The 22,026-nt window shown below is 45.4% G+C and overlaps 1 protein-coding gene across 1 annotated transcript; it reads right to left on the minus strand.

Moving 5' to 3' along the window:
* Window positions 1-766: 766 nt before the first annotated feature.
* RGS16 (regulator of G protein signaling 16) lies at window positions 767-11,988 on the minus strand. The gene is made up of 6 exons (XM_083446567.1): window positions 11,744-11,988; window positions 8,732-8,824; window positions 7,665-7,726; window positions 6,736-6,902; window positions 4,298-5,689; window positions 767-3,607 (listed from the first exon to the last, which is right to left on the minus strand). Exons 1-5 carry the CDS (start codon window positions 11,785-11,787, stop codon window positions 5,489-5,491), a joined length of 567 nt encoding a protein of 188 aa, XP_083302693.1. The 5' UTR covers window positions 11,788-11,988; the 3' UTR covers window positions 767-3,607; window positions 4,298-5,488.
* Window positions 11,989-22,026: the final 10,038 nt, after the last annotated feature.

Genomic DNA, 22,026 nt, shown 5'->3' on the forward strand with positions numbered 1-22,026 from the left:
TATATATTGTGTGTTGAACTTTTCTGTGAACCGCCCTGAGACCTTCAGGTATAGGGCGGTATATAAATTCAATTAATAATAATAACTACTACTACTCTGATTCCAGCACCTTCCCTTTCAAAGCATCTTACAAAAAGCACTTTTTCCTGTGGTGACATCATGCCCCCTGTAATCCTGATAGCCTCCCCCTTTCTTGTCTGATGTCTCACCTTTTGTCAGGGTAAAGACTCTGCCATCACCTGACTTCAAACCCACCTTTACTAACTGCAGAAATTATGGGGAGAACCTGGCACCCAGGAAGTTTAGGGGATCTTTGTCCCCTGCAAACCCACAACAATATCAAAGTCTGTTATGTTTTCTTAGATTTGTACTTAGGGTCTGGTTGGTTTTTTCCATTCATAGGGTTTCCACTAGTCGTACAAAGGCTGAACCTTCCTTTCTAAAAAAAACATGGTAGGGTTTCAGTGCAATCTAAAAGCAGTGACAAGTAGGCTTTTCAGTAATCTGGGCAATATTATAATGGACTGGACCTAAAGGATTTCACCCTTAGACTTCCAATTCCGTCACCAGTTACTTTCGATTTATGCTCAGTGTGTCCCATCAATACACAACCAGCTTTCCTTACTATGAAATACAGTAAATATTAGTTTTATTTATGTTTGAATAAATGTTTCTACCAAATTATATCATGCAGATGCTGTCCTCCCCCCCTTTCCTCCCCCCCCTTCCTCCTCCCTGGCCAATAGGAAACAGATTTCCATTGCACTGGTTTTGTAACTGATTTATTTTCAAATAATATTATAACAACAACATTATAACATTCTTGAATCCACAACGTAGTATCTCAGTCATTCACACTGAAAGAACCGGAATAAGTTCCAGTTGTAAATAAATAATAAATATTAAAGCTGCTCTGGCCTTGGGGAGAATTCCAGTTCATCTTCTCTTAGACTTCTGGCCAGGCTAACTTCAGCAATAGGACAGTACATTTCATCCTGAGGTTTTAAACTGGGCTGCAAAGGCGTGGTCACTTCATTGCTGGTTTGCTGGTGGAATCAACTACCACTAGACAGGCATCTCACAATTTCTCATCTGTGGTTCAGCATTAAGAAATGCTTTATATTTTGTAGAACTTCTCAAGAAAACCAGCAATAAAGGGTCAGCATGGCAGCTGTGCGAAACAGAATAATGCAAAGAACTGGGTAGAGTACATTTTTCAAATTCATATCCTCCACCCTCCTTTGCTGCTGAAGAATATTTATTTTGGCGTGCAGTCAGATCGATGGTTAAATCGCAATGGCATGCAAACACTGCAGCAGTAAAGCGTTCAACCCAAGTAGACCCACAAAAGTAGCATTGGGTTTTTTTTAAAAAAGAAAAGTTTGTGTAAACATGGTTTGGCTTATATAACTTTATATACATATATATATATATATATACTGTTCTTTCACCAGTGAAGTCCATGGAGGGAGGTTTTAACCATAGACTTCAGAAGGAAAACGGCATCATGTCTCCTTTTTCAGACAACACTTCACAGAAGTCAACAGGAGTTTGTCTGAATAAGGTTAATCAAAACCAGAATAAGAACCTCAGGATATGGTCTCTGCCAAGTGAGTTGCCGCATGCAAGAGGCTTTTGCTGTTGGCTCAGGGTGCATCTGCTCTGGGAAATGTTGCTTGTGGATAAATGAAAGAAAAGCATAAACTGATCTTACTGGTATTTGAAAGCTTTACTAGCAGCAGCAGCAGAAACAGCACTGTAAATTGCTCGGTAGTTGCAGTTTGACTGTTTATTTTCTCAGCTACTTCCAGTACTTAATTCACATAAGTCTAGATAGGTTTCTGTTGTGAACAAATACTCTGCTTGGTATTTTGCAGTTTGTCAAATGAGCAAGGCAGGGCGTCAGGGCTGATTTTAACAAACTACCTGGGGTACAATTGTTCAGCCAGGTGTGGCACATTCTGTTGCTGCCAGCGTTATCTTGCGCGTACAATCCTAGCTGGTGTACATTACAAGATGTATGAGCAAAGTACAAATGAGCAGGGATTCAATGACTGCGAGCCTGTGCCCCTTCTCAGTTGTAATCCGGGATCCTGTCTATCCATTACACAAGCTGGATCAGTAAAATCTCATAGTGTCTGCCCTGCTGAATGACTGGGCCACTCCTGAACCCACCTCCCATTCTATTATATGCATTAAGTTACGATGGGCCTACTAACTTGCTAACATGATTTAACCATATATCTTTGTTCTGTGTGTACTGCTTTAGCAGCAGAATTTGCCTTTGTTTGCCCATTCACATCATTCTTCATTTGCCAGGTTTTTCCTTGTCTCCTTTTTCAAAATGTCCTTCCTCTAAACCTGTCAGTCTACGGGCACAATTCACTGGAAACGTCTCTTGTACATATAGCCCTACAAAATTGGAATATTGGAAGTTCCACATGCACGATTGCTATCAGTTTCAACAGGTCTTGCACTGGAGATGAGGCTAGAATTGAACAGTGTTTTAATATTCCCCAAATAATCTCCATTTATTCTATTTTCAGAATTTAAATGAGACTGGTCTGCAGTAAGTCGCTTGTGAATCAGACAGCTTTTCATCCCTGCTGGGCCTTTTAACTTTCCCTGATTGCATTTTGGTCAAGGACTGCAAATACCTAGTCACCTGGTCACCTGTGATTATGAGTAAGAATAATATTGGCAAACAAAAGATGAACAGGTCAAATCCATGATGATTCACTGGGTGAAGGATTTGGGGTACAATATTGAGTTAGCAGCCTGGGAGAGATTATGGACAACAAGTTTAAATTCACAGCATGTTACACTCTGAAGGAAAATTATATGAAAATAATGTATTGTTGGTATTTAACTCCTAGTTAATTAGCTAAAATGTACAATCAAAGTCTAAAACATGCTGGAAATGCGAAGAGGAGGGCATCTTTTATCATATATGGTGGTCATGTAAGGTGGTAAACGACTTCTGGGAAATGATATACAGTATAACGACCTGAACAAAATGCTGAAAATAACTTTTCTTAAGAGACCAGAAGATTTTCTTTTAGGAATTTTAGGTGCCGAGATTCTGAAGGACCAGATGAAATTATTTATGTTCGCGACCACGGCTGCAAGGATTCTGGTAGCCCAGAGATGGAAAGATGGTACAACTCTGACCAATGAAGAATGGCAGATAAAATGGATGAACTATGCCGAGATGGCAAAACTTACAGGAAGAATTAGAAACCAGGAAGAGGCTGGTTTTAATAAGGAATGGGGAAAGTATATAATCTATTTGAAAAACTATTGTAAACAAATTCATTGGTAGGACTGACAGAACACTTGTAGTAAAAATTTGAGCTATGGATTGATAAAGGACTTATAAGAATAGAGTTATGGAAGAGATGCAGAGGGAAAGGCTTATGAGGATTTAGAAAGGGCGGGAGGGAAATCAATGTGGATTTTACAGTATGATTCTGTTTGAGTGTGTATCTTTCTTTTGTTTATTCTTGTAAAATTGAAAATGCAAAAATACAATTTATAAAAGAAAATAATCTTCAGGCAGGGAAGATTTCTGGAAAGTTTCTCTTCCCCTGCCCTTTCAAGCTGTCAACTGACCACATGTTAAGTTTGTTGACCACAAACTTAACATGAGCCAACAGTGTGACGCGGCAGCTAAAAAAGCCAATGCAATTCTGGGCTGCATCAATAGGAGTATAGCATCTAGATCAAGGGAAGTTATAGTGCCACTGTATTCTGCTCTGGTCAGACCTCACCTGGAGTACTGTGTCCAGTTCTGGGCACCACAGTTCAAGAAGGACACTGACAAACTAGAACGTGTACAGAGGAGGGCAACCAAAATGGTCAAAGGCCTGGAAACAATGCCTTATGAGGATCGGCTAAGGGAGCTGGGCATGTTTAGCCTGGAGAAGAGGAGGTTAAGGGGTGATATGATAGCCATGTTCAAATATATAAAAGGATGTCACATAGAGGAGGGAGAAAGGTTGTTTTCTGCTGCTCCAGAGAAGCGGACACGGAGCAATGGATCCAAACTACAAGAAAGAAGATTCCACCTAAACATTAGGAAGAACTTCCTGACAGTAAGAGCTGTTCGACAGTGGAATTTGCTGCCAAGGAGTGTGGTGGAGTCTCCTTCTTTGGAGGTCTTTAAGCAGAGGCTTGACAACCATATGTCAGGAGTGCTCTGATGGTGTTTCCTGCTTGGCAGGGGGTTGGACTCGATGGCCCTTGTGGTCTCTTCCAACTCTATGATTCTATGATTCTATGATTCTATGATTCTAACTGTGCTGCACACGATTGAGACAGCAAACCTATACACATGCACACTTCTTTGGGAGCAAGTCCCATTTAAAAAAGCGGGACTTTCTTTCAAGTAAACAGACGTAGAATGCTCTGTAACACGTTTTGTTTGGACCACCAGGGTAGTAGTTGTTTTTTTCATGGAGGGGTGAGGAATTAATAACTTTTGCAGACTTATATTTGCAAGGCCAATCTAGTCTTGTTTCCCACTCTCTCTTTTTCTTTACCTCTCTGCTGATGCCACCTGTCAATGTAGTCTTATAGGTATCGTGAAATCAGCGGAGATATCATTTGCAGGCCCCTTGCTGCAGTGACTTGTACCTGTGTCGAAAGTGCTGTGCTCATTAAATGCCCAATCTAAATAAATAATTATTAATAATCACTGTAATAATTAACAATAAATGGGAAACCATTAAAAAATGGGGCATGTCACCCAAGGTTGCTTATAATGTTCACAGAGTTTGTTGGCTTCTGCAAATGTCACTGGAAGGAAGTTTGCCCATCATGGCAGAAGGCAGACATGCAGTTGGATCAAAGCAGATGCAGCATTCCTCTGGGTACAAAGGCAAAGCAACACCTGCACTGTTAAGGATGCTAAGTCTTGACTGTTCAGCTGGTTGGTGTACAAACATGCAGAGAGCTGTGTGCTTCTGGAACTGTCATGCGGTAGCTGGAGATTTCAAACCCCAGTGTGCTAGATACAGTTTGTCGTCTGTGTTTTGCAAGTGCAGATACTGGATTCTGAAAGCAGATAGAGTCTGATGCATGCGGATGGGTGCACAGGTGCATAACATTGAACACGAGGATGATACACAGTTTTAGAGAGGAATTCAACCTTTCTGGTTCTCTGCCCCTCAATTCTCGCCCCTCAATTCTTCTGCTTTCTTTGTCCTACTTGGAGCGCAGGTTCTTTCTTACACAATTTTCTCCGGTGCTTTTCACATGAGCGCCTGCTTTCTGCCCTTCCTGGATGCCAGGGAGGGCCTTTTCTTGGTAGAGCTCCTGGGTGTATGGAAGCATATGAGGTCCCAGGTATCCTGGCCAATGTAAAGGCCCAGCCTAAACTCCACCACTGGAAAGCTCTTATCACCTCCCTCTGAGGCGCCTGCCTCTCCTGGTTCATTCTTTGTCTCTGTTCCCCCAACACAAGTCCTAGCAGTGACCATGAGCAGCTTCAGGTGTGTGTGGGCTTGCCTGTCCTGTGGCTGGCCGCTTGCTCTGTCAGGTCCCTGTAATAGGCAGATTTCAGAAATCTGGGATAGGAGTCCTTCTCCATCAAGGTGTGGGTTTTTGCTTGGGCTTCTTCAAAGCAAGCAGAATTGGCAATGGTGAGGTTCCTCCTGGTCGCCTCTCTGGTTTCATGGTCAAGGTTCACCTGTAAGGAACACAGCAGCAATTAATTCTATGCCAATATGTTTCTTAACAGTGAGGAAAAGCAACAGGTATTGTATGCATTCTAGCAGAGCCAGTGTGAAGCAGTTAAGAGCATGGAAGAAGAACTGGGGAGACCCAAAAGCCTCACAGGGTGACTTGGGGTCAGGCTGGCCGGCCCATGAAGCAAAGTGAGGCAGTTGCCTCAGGGCAGCAGACTCCAGAGAGGGGGCAGATTTGCTCCTTGCAGAGCCTCACCCCTCCCTCCTGACGGTGAAGCTTTATCTACAGACTTAATGGTTCTAGGGGTTGCTCGTGCGTAAGCCGGTGCAAACACCTGGCTGGATTGCCTGAGTGAACCTTTTCTGTCCGGACAGCCACTCACCCGTGGCTGTCTCAATCGCTGGCAGAATCCGTCAGTGAAGCTCTTTGACGCCTAGTCTCCTCCTACTCTCTCTGCGCAAAAGCCTTCTGCGCAAGGAGGGCGTAGGCAGCGGAGGACCCCTACTCTCCCCGCTGGTCCCCGGCAAGGAGTCATGGGACCGCCTCGCCGCTTCCCCCATCTGCCCCCCTTCTCCACTGGTGCTACGCTGATTCTCTTCCCCAGAAGATGGGCTGCCTCTCCCAATCCCGGGACGCTCTCCGGAATCCCTCTGGATTTTGCTCTCTCCCTCCGGCACTGATGGCAGTTCCCTGACAGACGGTATACAAATTTAACAAATAAAAACAAAATTTTCCTCTAGGAAAAGTCATTGCAGAGCCTCATGCCGCCCCGCCCCCCCATATCCCAAGGCAAGACTGCAGTGGTGGCAAGGGGGGGTCAACGGCCGGGGGGTGGCAGCCGGGCATTTTGCTTCAAGCAGCAAAGTGTCCTGCGCTACCTCTCAGTCTAACCTACTTCACAAGTTCGTTGTGAGGATAAAATAGAGTGATCGTGGGGAAGGAAACATGTATACTGTCTTGAGAACCTTAGAGGAAATATAGGGTGCAAATGCAGTAGTATATATATTTTTTTTTAAGGATTGCATCATACTGAGAAATTTTACTCACCTCTTTGGGGGCCTCATTTTGAACAAAATCTTCAAAGATCCTGTTGGCTTTGGCTGCTAGTTTGGCTTTTGAGTGGGTTTTCTTGTACTCCTCACAGGCCAGCCAGAACTCCAGGTTCTCTTCACTGAACTCTGTTTTGAGGAAGCCATGAAATGCTGCCAGGCCACCTGCGAAGGAGGACAGGGAAGGTTTAGCTTGGAAGGAGAGTGAAGAGAACAGAAGGACGCACTTTTTCTTACAGACATTAACACAATGCTATGGGATTTATTTATTTTTTAGAAAGAAAAGACATAGGAATAAAACCCTTGTGCGGAACAAGGGTCAGAACATTGGTAGAAAAATTATTTTGGGAGAACTAGAGCATAGGCAGGAAATATTTTATAAATATATCCAAATCAGCAGGTTTGGAGCAAACTGATAGGCAGCTAACTTTTCTATAGTATATATATTATTTAAACCACCACAGGGCCTTGTCTGAGGATTGAATTGTTGTTTAAAAGAACACTCTCTGCTCTGTGTTATTTATCTGTCTCTAGCTGCAGGATCTAGCAGCTTGGACTGGGAATGTGTGGGGAGATATGCAGTGGGGAAATGGCACTGGGGGGGGAGTTAAACGCCTCCCCGCATACTGTAGTCCTTATATGAAATGGAGCTGCCTGTGGCTGGTACTCGTTTTTTAAAAAAGACAGGGGAAACCAAGCGTTGCATTCAAGGGCATGTTTAATCATACATTAATCTGACCCAGAAGTGAACCTGTCTGAGGCACAGTACACTGTAGGACATATCACACTTGAAGGAATTATGGAACAATCAAGGCATGCATTTGGTAACCATGGGGGGGGGGGAAGGAATGTGTTTTCCTAAAACAAGTTTTGGAAAAACTCTCTGCTCCCTTTGACGTGTTGGGGGCTGTGAAAAGGAACACTCACTTTTGCTTCTCAGAAGGTGGTCAAAAGACTCCTTCCATCCGAGCACCTCTTCTAAGGCATATCTGGAGAGGAAAATAAATGTTAAAATCATGGTGGTGCCAATAGGAATGTGGGGTGAAGAGTTTAGGCAGAAGAGCAGACAAGACAAGAAGCCCAGAGATCCTCAACTAAAGCGAACACCCTCATCACCACTTATGGGGGGGGGGATGTGTCTGTCTCTTAATTTCACCTTCTATGGTTTCCATGGTGTGGTTACAATATTTAGAAAACAGCTGAAGCAAGGTCTTCAGTTCTCCTATTTCTTGTTAGCTGTATGGGAAAACATGGGTCCCTGTTCTTGCAGAGAACAAGCTGGCTTCTAGCTTGAGCACACATAAGCCACCCCACTGAATCACTGGAATTTACTCAGACTACATGGGCTGAGCGGTGGTTTCTGCATGTGCTGAAAAGGGAAGTGAGGGGCAGATGGGGCTCATCAACCTGGGAAGAAAGTCCATCTAAGAGAAGGAAAACTATGATCCTAAACCTCCACTGCCTTATGGGATATCTTCAGGAGAAGAAAAGGCTAACGAGTGAGCCCCGCACAAATCTGGAGTGGAATCCCTAAGATGGTTGGATGGCGTCTTGTACGCCTCCTTCCAGCAACTTCTGCAGCCAGGTTGGTGCTAAACATATTGCTCTGCTTTGCTTTGGACCCCTTCAGTGAGGTCTTATTGTCTGGGCAGCCCAGACACACGGCCCAGGCTTGTTCCTGGGGGAAGTGACCTGGGTGCTACTGACACAGCAGTTGGACCTCATGCCCAGAGGCACATGCCGTTATCTCTTGAGACAGATGGATGGCAACAGCTCAGACTCAGGAGGGCAGGTCGTGGCTGAAGAACAGTTTTCTTCCATAGACAGCTAGTTATGATTCCTCCCTCTCACTGAATTCCTTAGGAGCTTATATATATATTTATTGTTGCACTGCTCCATTGCACCTTTCAGAACCGGTCCCTCTTAAGTAGCTGCAGCAGTGCTCTAGGTTGGACCAGGGTTTTTTTTTACGCTACCTTCAGCACATGACTTACCTCTGCTTTGTGCTTCGGCTCAGGCTCCCAATTTTATATCCCAGATCTGGTTTATGAAGCAGGATCCCCAAGCGGGTCTTGAATTCCTTTGCTCTGCAGAATGAGAGGAATGGAAGAATGTCAAAATGAATTTTAAGGTAAAACAAGAAGTGGCCACGAGGGGGCAGCAGTGTGCGTGTTCCTTAAAAAGAAGAGAGCTGCTTCAAGTGAAAACCACCGTCTGTCTGGTTCCAAACTGGCTGTTGGCTTCGGGTGTGAATTTGCAGAGCTATACATTGGGGGCTGGAGACAGCGGCGGAGCATATATCCGTGCCCCTGAGGGGGGCGTGGCGCGGAGGGTGCCCTCCCAGGCGTGGGACAGCCGCTTGGGTGCCCGGATCGGTGTGTGCGCCCTGCAGCCAGGGGCAGAGCGAGCTACTCACAGGGCGGAGCAAGCCGCCCATGGCGGGCATTTGGCGCGACTCCCAAGCCTCCCCCAAGCTGTCAGAATGAAGGGCAAAAGGGGGGGGGTGCGGCTGGCAAGGCGGTGCAGCTCTTCCCCTTACCCCAACAGCTGGGGGTAGACTTGGGATCTGCATGTCACCCCCCTCAGTGAGGGCACCCGGGGCAGACCACCCCCACCACCCCCCCTTCCTATGCCCCTGGCTGGAGAGAAGAGTTGTTTCATGTTTGTTCAAATAAATGCAGGAGATATATGATGGGGGGGGGTGAGAGAGAGAGAGGGAGAAACAATACTAATTTCTGTTGTGTGAGGGCATGCAAGCATTTCAGTAATGTAGAATTCCTAATCAAGCTGTAATTCCCATTAATGCAGAAGGCAAGGCAGGATTACACATGCAAGTAATTTAATCATCTTTGACAGATGGGTGGCCATTTGGTCCTTCAACGACTGCTGTAATGATTCCAGGCCTCTAATACAGCAATTGGGTATTGTGTTTATTGTGCTTGCGGGCTCTGTGCGTTAATCATGCTTTCATGGCTACACAACTTTCCCTGAGTTCCCCCTTTTTTTAAAAAAGATTTTTATTTCCCACCTAGTTCCCACTTTTATGGACAATGGGATCTAGCTGGCAGCAAAGCTAGCTTATTTTTAGCCTTCAGATTCAATGGTTAATATCTGAACTGTGTAACCTTTACAACATGAAGGATTCACTAGTGTCCTTCCTGTTTAATAAACTGGAACCTCTTGTAACAGCTTCTCTTCATCCCTGGCATCATTAACCCCTTGCCCTCTGTGCCAGGGGACTCTTTCCAAGTCTGTCATGATTGTCACATATGGTGCCCAGCTATGGCTCCAACAAGTGATCCGAAGGTCACACAAATGAACCAAAATTCTGTTTGCCCAGCGGCCAGCCAGATGCCCCAGGGAAGCTCTCAAGTGGGACGCAAGTGTAACCTAAGGCCTCCATTTTTGATGGACAGTTTCTTCACTTGTTTGGTACATTTTGTTATGTGGCACCTGCTCTTCAGATGCAAAAGGACTGGAATATCACAACATGCAGATGGAACTGTTTGTTAACCACTTTTTGTAAAGACCAAATCATTTCCGCTTGGAGCATCTGCTGTCCCTTTAGTCTCTTCCTCTACTCTTATGTTTCCCTGCAAGATTGCTCTTCCTGTTCAGGCATCCTCTGATAGTCTCTCTTATTCCTCAAAGCTCTATGTTCTTCAATGCATCTGTCAGAGAACTGGAATATTTAAGGTCCAGAGATTCAACACATTCACTCTTTTCCTCTGCCACTGTCTCTGACGCTTTAAAGCACCACAACAGCTTGACCATAGATGATGGTGGGGTGGGGGAGTGCATAAAGAGGTCTCTATTTGCATGCCTCAAGCTTTCCAGGAAAAAGTGTTTGTTCACAGGTATAAAACAACAACCCCACATTCTTGGACAAAGTATAGAAACCAGGAAGAGCATCCCTGCAATAGTATTATTCTTTCTTTGCGATTAAAAGGGCCTCACTTGGGTGGATAATACAGTAAGCCAGAGTTTCTACAATTACTAGGGGAAAGGATAGGTCCCTGCCTCAAGAAGGTCACAACTGAAATTGCTCACTGTGCTGCTTTTCAGGTAGACATTCAACACTGTACTCTATTGCCATGCTCAGCTGAAACTAAGCTCAAGAGAAACATCCTATTTATTATTTCTCTTTATTTCCTCCCCCTCTTGTTGTCTCCCCCAGTGTCAAAATATAAACTGTGAACACTATTATTCGGTTATAATTCGGTTAAAATGTTACATCAATAACGGTAGAGAAATTAATACTACTAATGACAACAATCACATTCCTTCTTCAAAACTGCATGAAGCCGAGTTTCTTCCATGCCATCTCTCCTGAGCACCCTTTGCACCACTTCTCAGTGACCCAGATTTACTGCGCTAGCCATAACAATGCGGACACGGTCTCCCCTTTTTAGATTTCTAATGACAGCTGCCTGCCTGCTGTAGTGCGTCTGCAACCAGCCGCACCGAGGTGCCTCCCCGCTTGGTGCATCACTGCGACAGTTTGTAGATGACTGCCTGGCGCGCCGCTTTCTATTCTTAGCTCACCCCCCTCTGGGTGGTGTGTGGCAGGAATGCTAATTGTGCCGAGTGCTGCTGCTTGCAGAAGCGTCTTGTAGGACCGCATTGCAAAAACAGGTGATCGTTTGGAGAAAAAGATTTCATTATAACATTTAAAAGCCTTCCTTTTGAGTGAAAGCAAAAGTATGTACGGGCCAGGAAGCATCCCTCAACAAGAGTAACAGAAATTCAGGATAAATGCAGTTATTTTGTTTGCTTGTTTGAATTATTCCCCCCCCCCCCCGCACCTCCTGCCCTTGCCAGTGATAGATCTTGCTCATCTAACTAACAAAAGTTTTTCCATTCTTTAGAAGATGCTATAGGAGTATGAGCTATGGTTGTACACAAATGTTACCCCGATCAGTACAGGTGTTGAAGCAAAGCACACTCCTGTTTTATCAACTCAGCAGTTGTTTGCTAAGAGCCCCAAATATTTTCCAGCCTCTTACCTTTCCAAGCAGCTTGTAGGAAGGGAAGCTAAGCCCCGACACATGGCGAGGAAGCAGACAGACGCTTTGCCTAAGGCTGTGCAGAAAAGAGAAGCGGTGCGCAGCTCCAGCAGCACCTTTGGCTGTTCAGCGCTCTGTGCGCCGGTGTCTGGAAGCGGAGCTTTTATATCTGATGGGAAATGGGGGGGGGGAGGGAGCGGGAATTAAGTGCACAGCTCCTGCCGCCAGACAAGAAGAACTGGAACTGTCCTTGAGCGTCGCAGTCATGAACAGTTCCCGGCAGGAGAACAAGCAGACCAATTCTGCTTTATAAAATATGCCTTCTTCTGTTGCTGTGGTGCCTTAGCATTTGTTGATTTGAAGGGCATACAGAGAGACTCAGGGAACGCATTTTGTGACAAGGTTCACAATTAAATAAACACTTCAGTACTGAGTGTATGGCAGTGCCAGATTTACGCATAAGCTAAACAAGCTATAGCTTGGGGCCCCACTCTCTTGGGGGGCCCCAAAAAAATTAAAGGGGAAAAAACTGGATGTACATTTCGAAAATAGAAGATAAAAAACAAATAAAATGGCTTTAGATACCTATTAGGTCCATAAATTACCATATAGCATATATTCAACACAAAAAACAGTGACAATTTGTTGTTGACAAAGGATAGCTGGACATACAAAGGGCCTAAATCCAGCCCTAGTGTATGGTGGGAAAAATAGTCACGAATGCTGTTTGCTGTACTTTATATGTGATGGTTCCAAGCCTGCCCAGGAAGAAGCAAGTCTCATTAAAAGTGGCAGGACTGTGTTCCAAGTGGACCTGCTTCAGACCACGATGCCAGAGAAAGTTGGCGTCCATATTGTGCAGGTTTAGTGCTGTCCTGGGAGCTGCACTGTGAATTCTTAAATATGTGACTGTGGATAAAGCCCAATGATAAAATGCTTTCATTTATATGTAGTATTTATTTTTTAAATGCTCTCTGGTCCAACAGGAAATGTGGAAGTGGTAGCCCTCCAGATGTTTACTGCCACAACTAGGGGCTGGTGGTCAGTGTAGCCCAACATCTGGCGGCCATAGCTCCCTCACTTCTGACCTAGAATTTCCACAGCAAAGCATCTTTCCTGTCACATACCACAAGCATCTTGCAGGTAGGTACACAGGATGGACACCCCACCCCCCCATGGGCCATGTCTGCTTTGAGTAGCGGGGAAATATCTCCCAGTTCACATCTTTTTCTCCCATCTTCCCAGGTAGGAAAAGCATTAATTGTCCAACATCCTCCAAGTGTATTCTGCTCTGGTCAGACCTCACCTGGAGTACTGTGTCCAGTTCTGGGCACCACAGTTCAAGAAGGACACTGGCAAACTGGAACGTGTCCAGAGGAGGGCAACCAAAATGGTCAAAGGCCTGGCAACGATGCCTTATGAGGAACGGCTAAGGGAGCTGGGCATGTTTAGCCTGGAGAAGAGGAGGTTAAGGGGTGATATGATAGCCATGTTCAAATATATAAAAGGATGTCACATAGAGGAGGGAGAAAAGTTGTTTTCTGCTGCTCCAGAGAAGCGGACACGGAGCAATGGATCCAAACTACAAGAAAGAAGATTCCACCTAAACATTAGGAAGAACTTCCTGACAGTAAGAGCTGTTTGACAGTGGAATTTGCTGCCAAGGAGTGTGGTGGAGTCTCCTTCTTTGGAGGTCTTTAAGCAGAGGCTTGACAACCATATGTCAGGAGTGCTCTGATGGTGTTTCCTGCTTGGCAGGGGGTTGGACTCGATGGCCCTTGTGGTCTCTTCCAACTCTATGATTCTATGATTCTATGATTCTATTCTATGATTCTATGTGTTGAAACATGTCATGTTCCAGCTAAGAAATAAAATCCTACCCAGGCAACCTTGGCACACCTGACTGGTAAATTTTCTTCCACTCTCCCCTTCAACCTTTCCCTGAGGGATAATAATGAGCATTTTTTACCTAGGACAGAGATGGAGATTCGAGTTCTCCAGATGTTGCTGGACTCCATCTCCCATCAGCCCATCCACCATGACCAATGCCTAGGGACAACCAGGATTGTCGTTCAGGAATATCTGAGGGGCCACGGGTTCCCCATCCCTCCCCCATGAAATCTGCAATCCATTTGCCATCTGCCCAGCATTTACAAAACATTATGGGTGATCATTGAACCTTCCCAATAAGTTGTCTGTATGTGTTTCTACTGTGCACTATTTAGAATGTAAACTAGTTCGTGTGAGTTCCGGCACCTCTTTTTTCTAGAAAAATAGCACTGCATATCTATCTACAAAGCATACCTAGTTTAATCCCTCAGGATGGCATCAACCAACCCATTTTAAGGAACTGGGTTGATGGATGAAGAGGTGGGGTAATTTTTATATCAGGAATGTTACTCTGAAATAGGCATGATCCATTTCTGTGTTCCTTTGGAGGAATAAGAGACAGCAGAGACTGTCGTAGCTTTAAGAAATATGGCTTACTCACCTATTTACACCTTCAGTCTGCATGGAAGGAGTCGAGATCTCACAGCCTGGCCATTTCAAGAGGAGCTTGTACTCTGCATCAGGGCAGCCATGCAATTCAAGGCCTCTCTCCCAGCCATAGCTGTCAACGTTTCCCTTTTTTAAAGGGAAATTCCCTTATTCTGAATAGGATTCCTCACAAGAAAAGGGAAAAGTTGACAGCTATGCTCCTAGCCTGCCTTCAGCCAGCCTGCCTAATATGGATTCCAGTCTTTCCTCCCTCCCATTCTTCTTCTCAGAACATGTTGCTAAAAATTCTCTTTTCCCATCACTTCACACACCCCATCACCTTGGCAACATCTGTCTTCCCAGGCCAAAGGATTTCTCTCAGATGGCCCATCAACCCCCTTTGCCACCTTAACATATTTGCCAGCCAGGCTGGTTTGCATAAGCCAGTCCAGAGATTCCTTGTCTGGCACAGCTCTGCAGCTTGTACTTTCATCCATACCCCAATTACTCATTACTGATAGCCAATAAGGCAGATAATTCTACTACCCTCAGTGGCTTCTTCTGTTTTAAGCTACCTTGTTTATCCCCCTTCTGCTGGTGGAAAGACCTCCACTTGGATCATATTAGCAGGGCAGGGGAATTTCAGCCTGGGGAAACAGCAGGAAAAGTTAAACTCTCAACTTCTGTCATGGCAGCCCTGAACCAGATTTGAGGAGCAGGGGAGGGTAATCTGTAACTGCAGTATTTTTATTTTTAAATGAGAGAGATCTAACAGCCTTCTCCCTCCACCACCTGTCTTCAGGACATGCAGGTCATGTATCCACATCATTGACCAGAGGAGGAATGACTGCGAGAGAAGAAATGCCATGGTGTGACTGTTGTAGTGAAACAAGGCACCTTCATCTGCCCCAGCTGCAATAAAACATGTCTCTCCTGTATCAGCCACAGCACACGGCCCAGGCTTGCACCCCAGAGAAGTCACTTCAGTGCTAATGCAATGGTTTGACTTCACCCTCGAAGGCACACTCCACCATGGTCTCCCGAGACAGATGGATGCCAACAACCGTGAATAGTGCCTTTCCTTCAAATAATCATAATAACCACCTTGGGGATCCGCTTGCCTCTCCCTCCCCCATGTGGAGCTCCAAAGCTGTAGAATTAGGTGTGAATTGGGGCACTTCCCTGTTGAAGGTATAAAACTCACATTTTTTAGATTGGCTTTTGGAGCATCGTGCTACTCCCCCCCCCCATCTTCTCTCAGCTGTTCCTATTTGTTTTTTGTGTTTTATTAACTGATTTTATATTTTGACAGCTGCCTCAAGCTTTGAAGAAAGTGTGGTATTGCAGTGGATGAAGTCAGGCACGGGGTGATACCTCAGTCCTCGACTTCCCCACCCCTGTAGCAGTTCAGCCACTTCTACCAACCCTGAACGACTGCCTCATTCTGCTGCCCTGTGCAGGGCACAGCTCCACAGCTGTGTGGCGTTTCCAGTAAGGAAACTCATTTGCTCTTTTTCAAAAACAGCAACAACCCTGGGATGCAGTGATGGATGGGCTGGAGGAGGGCAAAGGTGCTGTCCCCCCCCCTTCCTGCTGCAGGTGTCTCCCACTTCCACTTGAGGCTTGCATGACATTTCCACTACAGCTGAGGGTGCGGGGGGCGGGGGATACACCTTCCTGAGAACTACGGGAAGCTGTGTTGAACCAGCAAACGCATAACAAAGGCGCTCCTTCTGGCACAGTGACAGATGTGGCTCAGAGTCAGTGAAATCCCTCTGGAGAGGGAGGCAGGGAGAAAGGCAAGCAGGAAGCAGCTGTGGAGAGTGGCTGTCATGTGCAGGGAAAGGTATACCAGGAACAAGATGAGCCAGAGAAAAGGGGCCAGAAGAGATGAGTTGTCCTTTAAGTGAGGCTTGAATGTATCAGAGAACAAGATGACTGTTTCGTTCTTGCTTCCATGCAGGACACGGCTCCTGTGGTTGTTAATGCTGCCCGGGAGAGCTTTAGCTATAAAGTTCCTCTCATCAGAGTGCCATTTGCTTGTTTATTTTATACACAATACATACTAAAAACAAAACAAACACAGAATATTTCAACTGAACAAATAAAGTGAATGGGACAGGGATATGACCAATGGCTGCTCATACAATGATCCAAATCAGACAGAAGAGGATTGGGAATAAAAAAGCATACAGGATATGTCTATCTGAGGAAACTGAGAGTGTGGTTTGTAGTTGGCAGTGTCACATCACATTCACACCATACACAAAACATACAGCTTTCCCCAAGGAATAACTGGCAGCTGTGATTTGGTAAGGGGGCTGGGCATTGTCACTCTATGAGGGAGGGGTAAACTTTAACCTAAGACAACATGGAAAGAATCTGAGGTGGGCTTTCTAGCGTGAGCTGTGGTGTTTGAACATTGAGGGGAGTGGAAATGCTATCGGAGAGAAAGATCCCAAGAAAGTGGGAGGGAGGCCCTGAGCAGGCTTGCTGGAGGAAGGCAGAGGGGAGAGAAATGAAGGATTCTAGCAAGGAAGCAAAGGCTGGCCTGCACACACTGCTCCTCCTGCCGCAAGCCGGGCTCCCCTGTTTCCCCTACGGAAGCTGCTCTAGACATCCAAGAAGAGTTTCAGTTAAACACGTTGTAACTCATAAACAGGGAAATCTGGTTGGGGAAGGTGGGACTCCACAGCGCCACCTGCTGTTACAGCGTTACATCACATATACAACACATATAAAACACACTTTCTTTTCCAATCTAACTGTGAGGAAAATGTATTTCTCTCTCTGCCCCTCACACACAATGCAGGCTTAGAAAGATGAACACCCACGGGAAGAATGCATGGCTCTGGTTGGCAGATTGACATGGTGGGCAACCTCACTCCCACCCGCTGCTTCTCTTGTTCCAGCTGGCTTAATATCCTCCAAGGCTTCTTGCAAAGAAAAACAGGGAGGAAAAGGATAATAGAATCCACCATCTACCATATTGACCCAAATATAAGCCACACTTTCCCCCCAAATTCTGACAGTAAAAAGTGTGGCTCATATTCATGACCTTACACTGCTGGCAAAGCAGTGCGGCTCCCCTCCACCCCCCACCCCCCCCGGAAGCAGCCCTTGTATTGTTTTTTTTTTTCTTTTCCCCCTTCAATTTTCAGAGTGTGGCTTATTTGCGGGTGCATCTTATATTCGGGCCAATACGGTAATCAGGTCATTTCTAGGGGGAATGACCAGGGAGGGACCTGCTGATAGTGATTACCATATTTTTGGAATATAAGACACCCCCTATTTGGGGGGACTCAAAATTAAGAAAATGGGGGGAGATTGCCCAGTGTATAAGCCAACCCCCCTTTTATCATTATTTATTAGTAAAAAAACCCCTAGTCTTATACATGGAAAAGTACAGTACATTGATTGGCTAAGCAGAGATGGGCTGAAGCATCCAGGAGCCTCTCAGTCACTGGAAATGTGGACACCTCGCCAATCAAAATGTTTCAGTTCTGTGCTCCCAGGAACTGATGGATTGATAGCAAAACTGCCCAACGGAGGAGCCTCCACTGAGACTTTGCTTGCAGCCCTCTTCAATTGAGCTAATCTCATAGGTCATTTGGATATAGAGCCTTCAAACAATTAGATTGTAACCTCCTATATAAGCTCTGTGTGAGGCCTTGGGTCATGTGAAATTGGATGGGGGAGGCTGTAAATACTGTAGTTAAAAGTCCCCTGTTCTGAACTGAATGCCTGGAATTCAGGAGAATAGCAAAGTGGGAAGGTGAAATGTAGGGGATTGAAGAAGAATGTGAATACAAATGTGGGTTTGTATTGGAGGTAAATGTGTGGTGCTTTCCTTTCTCTCTCCCCCCTCGGCACTGGTGAACTAGAAAAAAACCAAAGCACCTGATTTGAAATGCTAATGTTTGTTCCCAATAACTTGTGTGTTCTTCTTCTGTTCTTTCCTTTCTGGCCATCATTGAAAATATGCACTGAAACTAAACAGGAGCAACTGCTGATGATAGCACAGCACTGATTACAGACACGAGGCACAAATGCTGTGTGTGTGTGTGTGTGTGTGTGTGTGTGTGTGAGCGTGCAAAGGGAGGGAGGTTTCATGAACACTCAAGGGAATACTATTTATATAGTCATTCACACGTGTGCTTAAGGTGTGTGTATTCTCAAGGATCACTTGTTCAGATCTGATCTTGCTTTTATGGCTGAGTGTGCTAAAAATTGCTCTGTGAACTATTCCTGTGTGAGAGTGGGCACGCCTTGGAGAGACACTAGCTGGCGTCTTTGTGACAGATCCGTTCACATGTGGGCACATGTGGGAAGTTCTGTTATATATACAACCATATGACTGCTAACCTGTGTGGGCAAATAGCCTAGCATAGAAGATCAACAACTGGGGCTTACATGACAGGGAAAGCTCATTTCCACATCATCTAGCCTATTGTCAGCAGCTGCAAGAGCAGCAGCGTTTGATTCAACACTTTGCATGCCATTTGTCCACAGATGCCTGACTCACCAAGGTTTTTTCACTTCAACCCCGGCATCCTCCTCAGAGTTGTAAAGGCAGCAGAAATGTTAAGTACTGGTAAAGCACCTAACATGTTTCAGTTGCCATTTCCATTGCTGTGTCAGACTAAAGGAGTAATTACTATTGTGTGCTCATGAGCTGATTAAGCCTGAACCCCATCTGGGGTTAAACTCAGAAGACGCAGTGAGACTCATACAGAGGCAGGGGTAGACAACCTCAGGCCCGGGGGCCAGATGCGGCCCAATCACCTTCTCAATCCGGCTCACAGACGGTCCAGGAATCAGTGTGTTTTTACGTGAGTAAAATGTGTCCTTTTATTTAAAATGCATCTCTGGGTTATTTGTGGGGCATAGGAATTGGTTCACCCCCCCCAAAAAAAAATAGTCTGGCCCCCCACAAGGTCCGAGGGACAGTGGACTGGCCCACGGCTGAAAAAGGTTGCTGACCCCTGGGGTAGAGTAAGGGTTCAAATTTGCAGCGGGTGGGCTCTTGAAAGACTGTTAATTATTTCATTATATTATTCCTCATGGCATATTAGCATCTCCCAACATACACTATTTCAATAAACTGAAGCATGTTGTTCTCTCTCTCCCTCATTCATTCTACAGAGAAATAGAAGCAAATTACTGCTGGAAGAATTAGAAAAGAGTTAGAAAGCAAATTGTGGAGGCAACATTATAAGGCTTATTAGGCAGATACAGAGAAACTGTGGTTGGCAAAACATACAGGAAATTCAGATTCCTAGCAGAACAAAGGAGCAAAACTGGGAGAAATAAATCTAGTCTAATCTACATGTGACATAGGCAAATAAAGGGTATATATATTGAGAATTTACCTTGATAGAAATAGTGTGGCTAAACAGGCTGTCAACTGAATCTAATCTAATCCTTTCCAAAGGGGTAAAAAGCCCTTAGGAGGCCACAGTACATGGTTCTGTCAGAGCTGAGGAATAGTTATGAAGTGGGTTGTACTGGGCTGTACTGGTTTCTGAACAGACTCAAGGGTAGGTTAACCTCCCATGTGGCTTAGGCTGCTTGGAGCTAAGCTGCTAATTGTTGAAGTGCCTGAGAGAGCAGAGGGGAGGTGAAATCTCCAAGCAGGAGATTTAGATGGAATTTAGCTGGCTGTTCCCCTACTCTGGAGGAGACCACTCTACTGTAAGTCTCTGGAAATCCCACACACCTAGCCCTAGGTGAAACATAAGTGAGAGAACAAAATTACAGGATGTCTGGTGCTACTAAGCTACTCTGCAGAGTTGGCACTGGAGCAGGGGCCACCTTACCATTACAAACCCTAACATAGGTTCTTTCCAAACCATCAATGAACAGCTCTGCAAATGCTATTTTGGGCCACAGGCCTCCAAAGGTGGCTGCTGCTGACATCTCAAGTTACATACCTGTTTGTATTTTGCAAGGCTCATCTGCTACCTACTCATCAGCTAATCACATTGTCCTTGAGGATTTCCTGCTTCTAGTGAGAGGGTGTCCACCTTTGGGTGCATCTAGTGGTTAATTTCTAAGAAAAGGGGCACAAGGCTTATGCATGACTGGAAATCTCGTTTCCTAATCCCAGAAACATGGGGGTGGGGATGGTTGCTCAGTGATGAGAAAACTCCAGTTGGCAGGCAACTCATGTTCTGTGCTGATGCTCCCCCCCCTCCCCCCAGTACTTATTTTAAGAATGGAAAATTTTTGGAACTAGATGTTCCATTGAAGCACTCGAAGAGGCTCACTGTTCCATGCCCCAGGAGTACATGTGTCTCTGAACATGCACAGAGTGCCTTTTCCTGCTTAATGGCCAAAAGACAGCAGACCTGGATAATCTAGTTGCTTTTTCAGATAACATTTTAGGTACACAGTACATTTGCTTCTAATCTGTAATGTGGACTCCAAATATCTTCCCACAAGGTGGCATTTAGGAGATATTGTAAAAGCTTGTGCAGGTGACCGACCTCGGTGTGAGGGGAAGGCGAGGAGCTTTGCCGTGAGACTTCAGTGGGGACTGGATGAGGAGAGTTTCCTTCCCTACACTTTCGTGACCAGGTTCTGTCATATCCAGTCGCTAGAAGGAAGGAGTTGGGAAAGAGAGATTTTGGGAGTGATTTTGTTGTTTCAGTTATGTTTTGTGATACACCCCCCCTTCCACAGATGCTGTTCAGCATCCTCCAGCTAAGCTTGTTTCTATAATAGTCCTTTCCCCCCGGAACTGTCATTCATTCACTTTTTAACACTGAATCTACATGATGTTGTAGATGTCCAAATCATGGCAGCCTAATGTACTATTCTAGCACTATTCTTCTACAAAGCGATGGGGAGTTGAAAATAAACTAGTCATTTATCTGCCCATCCTTTTTACTTTTGTCTAAATTGAATAAGGGCTCATCCACACTTCTAATTGTCCCATGGCTAGAAAACATGGGTCCGAGAGCTCTTCTGCTTTATAGGCTGACAGGAGCAAGCCGGCAATAAATTGCGCTGTTCAAATTGAAGTTAACTCTTTATTAGCCCAGGTTTGGCAGAGTGCCAGGCCTAATGAGCACAACACCTCATCCCTGGTAAGTCTTGACCCATGGATCAGTTGCTGAGACTGAAAGCAAGAGGGGTTGCATGCAATCAACCTCTCCTCCGCCCTTTTCATGCCTCTCCTGGTTCTGGGAGACAAGAGGGGAGGGGAGCTTGTTGCAGCAGGAGGGGGAGACACTCTGACACTTCACCAGCCTGGCTCATCTCTGCCTCTTGGCCTCCCTCCTCTCCTGTTTCTGCTTCTGGACAGTTCGAATCTCCATGATAGGTGAGCTCCCATTGCTTGGTTCCAGCTCCTGCCCACTTAGCAGTTTGAAACCCTGTTACCTCTTCAGCTTCTGTCACCTCCTCTTCCCAGTCTTCTCCCTCTGACCACTCATTGCTGTCCCATCGTCCCATTACTGCTGAATCAGAACATCAATTAGCAGAAAAAACCTATTGACCTTTGTTCCACTTCCGGAGGGAAAGCGGCAGGACAAGCAGAAGTGTCAGTTCAGCATTAATCTCCTAGTCAGGTTGCAGCAGGGAAGCAAGGGGTGGGCTGAATCTCCAATGAGAAAAACTGAATGGCACTTGCTTATGAGAAGTCATTAAAGATGGATCTTGGCAGAGGGGAAGGACATTGCTAGATAAGACAGAAATAAACCAAGTTCCTGCATGGAATCTCCATTTCAGTTCCACTTCTAGCTACGGTAATCGTGAAAAGCAGTGCCTTAGTAGTACTAACGGACTCTACTGTGGGAGCA

This window comes from Podarcis tiliguerta (assembly GCF_965153285.1).
Source record: "Podarcis tiliguerta genome assembly, chromosome: 6".
NCBI lineage: Eukaryota > Metazoa > Chordata > Lepidosauria > Squamata > Lacertidae > Podarcis > Podarcis tiliguerta.